Source organism: Beta vulgaris, chromosome 8 (genome assembly GCF_026745355.1).
Source record: "Beta vulgaris subsp. vulgaris cultivar EL10 chromosome 8, EL10.2, whole genome shotgun sequence".
NCBI classification, from domain to species: Eukaryota; Viridiplantae; Streptophyta; class Magnoliopsida; order Caryophyllales; family Amaranthaceae; genus Beta; species Beta vulgaris.
Genome location: NC_079209.1, coordinates 38,135,715 through 38,142,356, shown reverse-complemented (window position 1 = coordinate 38,142,356; position 6,642 = coordinate 38,135,715). Strand labels below are relative to the sequence as shown.

Sequence of the window (6,642 nt, the reverse complement as noted above, 5' to 3'; positions counted from 1 at the left end):
TGCATCAATATAATCTCTAAATTTGGGAATGCTACAATTTGTTGAAAATGGAGTAGGAGAGAAATAAAGTAACAATTAATATTATGTTGATGATGAACAAATTAGTGATTTAATTATAACATTAAAGGTGGAAAATGGATTTTCATAGGATGAAAGTCAGATAGTGATATAAGGTCGATGTAATATGTGATTCAAGTGGTGATGTGATGATTTTGTTGTGCCTGAGATTTCTAGGTGATCGGGAATTAGGATGAAGAATTGAGGTTGAGGCAGATGATAAGGTCTAGGGGGAGAGTGAGAGGAATGTGAGATTTATTATTGTAAAAAAAAAATGATATAGAACTGGTGAAAAATGATATGCATTTGAGGGGAAATTACATAAAAGTCAACGAAAATGATATCATCTATCTTATCTGTGGAGAGCTTAATATGTTGAGGAAAAGCACATAGTAATTTCGAATTCAGAGTTAATCGAAAAAAAAATAACGAAAACCATTAACATTAGTACATTACCTGTCATCCTGCTCGACGCCAAAGTGCTGCTCGCCGCCGCAGTGTTGCTCGCCGCCGAAGACGCTGGTCGCCGCCGAAGACGCTGGTTGCCGCCGCAGACGCTGCTCGTCGACGCTAACTGAACTGGGATTGGGGATTTAGGGTTTTCGAAAACCCTTGAAGGAGTGCAGCAAAATGGCTGAATGAACGTGACTTGAAGTGCTTAGTTTTTTTGTTTTTGGTGTTTCTTGTTGGTTTGTTTTAAATTTTAATTGGGCTGAGAAAAAAGCCCTTAGTTTGTATCTTTTAATTAGGCTAAAACTTTTAATTTGGTATATATTTTTAAAATGGACTTCAAATTGTAATTCAAGTTGGGTTAGAAATTAATGTATAAAAATTTATACTTTAAAATTTTTCGAACATGTTTGCGAGCTTTTGAGCCGAACTCTACTAGGCTTGGCTCGGCTTGTTAAGGTCGCGAGCCGATCTCGAACTCGAGTCGAGCCCTCTCGAGCCGAGCTTTGACCGAGCCGAGCTCGAACACTTTGCGAGCCACCCTGGCTCATTAACACCCCTAGTGATAATAATGATATCGTTTATTACATAAATGACATCAGTTTGTCTAATAATAAAAAGGTATATAAATAGTCGACAAATAATGATGAGATAGGTGGAAATGGTACAACTCTGTTAAAAAATAACACAAAAATCAATAATAATGATATGAAACATACCAATAATTACATGAAAGTGTTTTACAAATGATATGAAACAAATTCAAAAAAATGACATGAAAAACCTTCAAAATGATACGAAAAACACCAATAATAATGTTAAATAATTTATAATGACATGAAACTGTTTTATTAGTTCACACATGTGAGATATTGTTATACGGTAAGTAGGGCCGAATCTAGGATATTGAATTTTAGGGGGGAAGGGGTTCCTAACTAAACAAAACAATCATTATAATACACGGATGAAAATAAAGTTGAGTTGTAACTATACCAAAATCGAACTCTATATAATTCGAAACATTTATTAGAGATACCTTCATCATATCGGTATTTCAACATATCTACATTTTCAATAAATTCAACATATTGACTTTCACACTCATCAATAGATGCAACTTTTACTTTTATATCTTCAACTATTTGTTACTAAAGTTTATAAGAAGTTGCTATAATTTTAGTAAATGTAAATATAAACAAACCCAAAATTTTTAATAATAAGAATTCTTTTTTCAATAACTTTAAATAAATCTTGATCATACATAATATATATGAATAATGTAGGCAGTCAAATTCTTGGAAATTGTAAATGGAAGAAGAATTAATTATTATTTCAGCAAAAAAAGTTGGTTAGAATTAGAGCTATGATTAAAAGAGGTGGATACTATAATCAAAATATGAAAATGAAGATCCAAAATGAAAAAGAACAAAAATGTTAAAATAGAAAAGAGAAAGAGCAAGAAGTAAAAAACAAAATTAATAAATAAAAATAAAAAAATAAAAAGGCATCAAGCAAAGAAGAAAGAAAAAAGAAAGATGAAAGCTGAAAATGTATACAAGGAGAAACCTGCATCACATGCAAGAACTTAGTAGTGAGAGAACCACGGACGGGAGCAAGTTGCATTATATGTAATAATAGAGCAAGCATCAGTTTTAAGCTATTGCAAAATCTGTTTAACGTTCTAAGAAAAAAGAAACCCAATTTTGGGTGGGGAATGTGTTGCATCTAGGACAAATAATAGATCAACTCCTAATGCATTTTTAACCTTTGAGAGACAAAAGACTTTTTCTTTGGCTAAAAACAAAAGGAAATTCCAATGGGAACCCCAAACTTCTCGAGTTTTTCATTGGTGACTCTCAGTTTTTTTTATTCATATTCGTAATCCTTTATTTTTCTTCTAGTTCCAAATGAGATGTTATAAAGCAAAAAACCTTAATCCTATTAACTTTCAATTAGAATTAATGTCTTGGCACACAAACCAAGGTGATTTCGATCATTTTTTGGTTAATTTTGACCCTTAAGAGTTTAAATGACACTCAATCCATTAGGCGACCAATCTTTAGGCATGAAAATCAATTTAGCATTTAAATTTGACTCTTAAGGGCAAAAATGAGTTCGAAAACTTTACCAAGCTCTATTTGTGGCATGAAAACCTAGACAATTTTCAAGCACGCAAACCGAGACATTTATTCTAATGAAAAGTTAACAAAACTAACAATTTTTTACTCTACAAGTTCATATTTGGGAGTAAAACAATAATTGAGGGTTACCAGTGAGAATAAAAAAAAAAAACTTAAAGCCACTAATAGACAATTCAAAATATTTGAGGTCATCATTAGAAATTCGCAAAAACAAAATTATGTTTTAGCTCCCACTGCCCTTTGCAAAATATGACATCTATAACTTGTTTTGTCAACATTATGCTTGGATTTGGAATTGGTGATACGGAAACTTCGTCCAATTCGACCAGAAATTTCGTGAGATTTGGCCCGAAATTTCTTGCAAATTAGATTTGCCTAATCTGATTTGAGTGACCTTTACATACAATTGGGAAAATAGTTGGCTTCATTCAATAAATCCAAGAGTGAGCTACATAGGCAAGATTAGACACTTCAGGTGACAAAATATCACAATAGTTGATAACTTTATATAAATAAATGAACCCACTTTGAGATGAAATTAGTAATACAACACTTTAAAGCTTTAAAGACGCAAATACCATAGATCAAAGTTGCAAAATGAAGAGGAATACTTTTAAGCTCTTTACTCTAGTTATCTTACTACTAATCTTCCTAAGTGTAACAGGTTAGTATATCAAATCTCTTCAGCATTTTACCTTGAGCTTTGATCCCCATATAGGCATATACTATATATTTTTCGATGTTTTTAGCCAGCATATTGCATTTTAAGAATGAGGAAGTAGAACAGTGGTAAGTTTTTCCATTTTATGTGCAGAGATTGTGAGTTCAATTCTCATTAAGGGGTGGGCTTTGGGTAGGTTGTACTTGGGGGTACGAGAGCGTTAATGTAATATCATACCAATTTTATTTTATTTTTTTGGTAAAAACAAGCATAACCTTACATAATAGTACTCCATGAAAAAGACCTTCATCAATATATTTGTCACACTTGAAGAATCAAGGTTGGCCTAATGGTCGTAATATTCTCCTTCCACCCCTGTGACAGGGGTTCGATTCGCACCTCTTGTAAGAAGGATCCCCACTTTCCCCCCTTACTTGCAAGGAAATTCGTAAAAAAACTTGTTTGTTAAATGCATTTCGAAACTTACATCCTAAACTTAGCATCCCCTTCCATTATTCCCATTTATATATTCAATTTATATATTTTTTATCTGTATGTAAGTTCATCTTTGGACCAACGTAGTTGTCATGGCGGGATATCATATCCAAATTTTTATATGATTGGCTAGTTTAGGATAATCTATTGAATTGAATTTACACTTACAATATACTTATAACTGAAAATATGTCAAAAGTCATTGATAAATTTATTATTTGAAGGAAAGGATTATTATTTCTAACCAGAACGTGTAATATGGAGTAATAACTAAAAGATAAAAGAATAAAATGTATGTGCTGAGAAATGAAAAAAGACTTGTTGCCTTGTTGGAAATTGCCTTTTGGGTTATTGAAATAGTAAACGAAATATATAAACCCACGTCAAAAATTATTAAAAAAGACGGTCTAATTTTAATATAAAAGTAGACATGGTAACTAAATGAATTAAACTAGTCCTTGAAAGAAATTAACCTAGTCATTACTGGACTAATTTTTTTTCTTAATACTGGGCTTATCATTGTCTAATTTTAATTTAAAAATAGGCGGTGTCTTACAAGACAAACTCAACCCACGTATACATCAATACATGTGACATTATTATTCTGTAAAACTGTATTCTTAATTTCTTATGGCATCTACATATCTTTTATATCATTTGTGTTTGATACCCATCCGATCCGGTATTACTACCTCCGTCTTTTATTAGTTTACCCACTTTGACTTATAACTCTATTTATCTTTATTACTTAGACCATCATTTGTACTTTATATGTAAGGAAAATTTAATCATGTGTAATATTGTTTGATTCGTCTCAATATATATGTAGTTTTGGAATATTAAATTTTTATAATTTTTACAAATACATAATTAAAGATATTAATACTCAAAGTTTTATATCGATAAATGTGAAAAATCAAAAGAGGTAAACTAAGAAAGGACGAAGGGAGTATTTTCTAAAAATAGATGTAACTACATTTTTTTTTGATAATTAACATAAGTGCTATATTTTGCAGCTCCAGTGGTGGGAAAAATGCCACAAGCAAATTTTCCGAAAATGTCGGTGATATTTGAAGTAATACTACGAGGAGAATTGGGGATACAACCACAACAGTCTGCATCTCTTGACCAAAAACCTGAGATTGTTGAAACAAATAATGAAAATGAAATTGCTATGTTGAAAGCAAATGAAGATGCAAATGTTGAAGACAAATGCGCAGAATTGGGAAAATTTTGTACCTCAGATGGACCATTTTGTTGTAAACCTCTGACTTGCGTTAACATAGTGTTTGTTGGAATCGGTCTATGTGAAAATATTCAGACCTAGTTATGTCGTCAAGAATTTCCCTCTTCCTATAATGTCTTTTTCCCCTACTTCAAAAATATTGTATGATTAAGAATGTTGTTTCAATTAATTCCCTATTTTGTTATGTAGTTGATCTTGTTCACTAAGATACATAAATGTGTGGTCATATATGTATCATATGTAGCAAGTTTTTGGATAGTATATTGATCATTGTTGTTGCTATATTACTCATTTCTTCTATGAGGACGAGCAAGATTTATAATCTTGCATGATGTGCTTATTAAGGATGACTGGGTACACTTCCTTTGTTCTTTTTCAATTGCAATAATTAAATTTCACAATGTGTAAGATTAACACTTAATTTCTTTAATTAATTTTTAGTAAAAATTATAAAAATTTTACATTTTGAAAGTATTTATCGAGACGAATCTAAGAAGACCACATATGACTATATTTTTCCTTACATAAAATTCAAAATAGATACTGAAAGGGTGACGGTCTGGTGGATGAAAAGTGCAAAATTCAATTGTTGCAATAGAAAAAGAACGAGGGATTAATGAATACCTATTGAGTTTCTTTTATCTCATAATCAACCTGTATTGTCCATTGAAGATAAAAATTAAAGATTCTTATTAATGAGAATTTAGAGTTTAGACAATTTGTTTTAGTAATTAGTAATTTAAGATTTAATTATTATTCGACAACAACTTGTTTCAATTTAGTTAGATGTTTTGAGTTTCGCCTGCTAAACAAATGAAAATAAGAAGATATTTTGGTTTCCGAAATGCATTTAACTTAAAGACGATTAAGTTAAATGGGGTATTTTTGTCTTGAATTAGCTTATCAAACTTACATTGATACGTTGAATATCCAATATCAACTTAATTGTTTCAATTCAATCTATACAAATATATTAAAAAAACGTGCATGATGATGTATACATTTCACGTGGCACCTCTGTTATAAGTCATGTCATTTAACAAATGTAAAATAAGCTTGCAACAAGATTTGAACCCGTGACCTCTTGCTACAATAGATGACAAAATTACCATCTCAACTAACTTTTAATCATGTTTTAAGTGTCCACATTATTATATTAGTACCTTTTAAAGGTTGAGTTTTCCTTAATATATTTTAATGGGAATGAAAAATAATGCATATTAAGTTCTAAATACAATACTAACCCGGAACAACGCCCGGGCCCATATACTAGTTAATTAGATGTCTTGTATTTCAAAATTAACTTAGACAATTAACCTAAATGGAGCATTGTTACCTTGATTTGGCTTATCGACTTACATTGAACATTGATTTTATCCAATAACAACTTGCATCAATTAAAATAATAACTTCGCATTAAAATTATTAAATAATAAGAATTTAATTTTCAATGATTCAATAGTAATTTAGAGTTTCGAGACATTTTTGTTTTAGTAATTAGTAATTTAAGATTCAATTATTCGTTAACAACTTCCTTGTTTTAATTCATGGAAATGTTTTGAGTTTCGAAATGCAGTTAACTTGAATAATAC

General features: G+C 30.7%; 1 protein-coding gene across 1 annotated transcript; it reads left to right on the top strand.

The window, feature by feature from the left end:
* Positions 1–3,154: 3,154 nt before the first annotated feature.
* On the top strand, positions 3,155–5,337 carry LOC104901414 (uncharacterized). The gene is made up of 2 exons (XM_010688986.3): positions 3,155–3,312; positions 4,821–5,337. Exons 1-2 carry the CDS (start codon positions 3,246–3,248, stop codon positions 5,129–5,131), a joined length of 378 nt encoding a protein of 125 aa, XP_010687288.1. The 5' UTR covers positions 3,155–3,245; the 3' UTR covers positions 5,132–5,337.
* The last annotated feature ends 1,305 nt before the right edge of the window (positions 5,338–6,642 follow it).

What these genes read in the sequence shown, in the direction of transcription:
- LOC104901414 (XM_010688986.3), top strand. Translation starts at nt 3,246, where the DNA reads ATGAAGAGGAATACTTTTAAGCTCTTTACTCTAGTTATCTTACTACTA. An exon ending in AATCTTCCTAAGTGTAACAG is followed by an intron (nt 3,313 to 4,820) that starts GTTAGTATATCA and finishes TATATTTTGCAG; the next exon opens with CTCCAGTGGTGGGAAAAATG.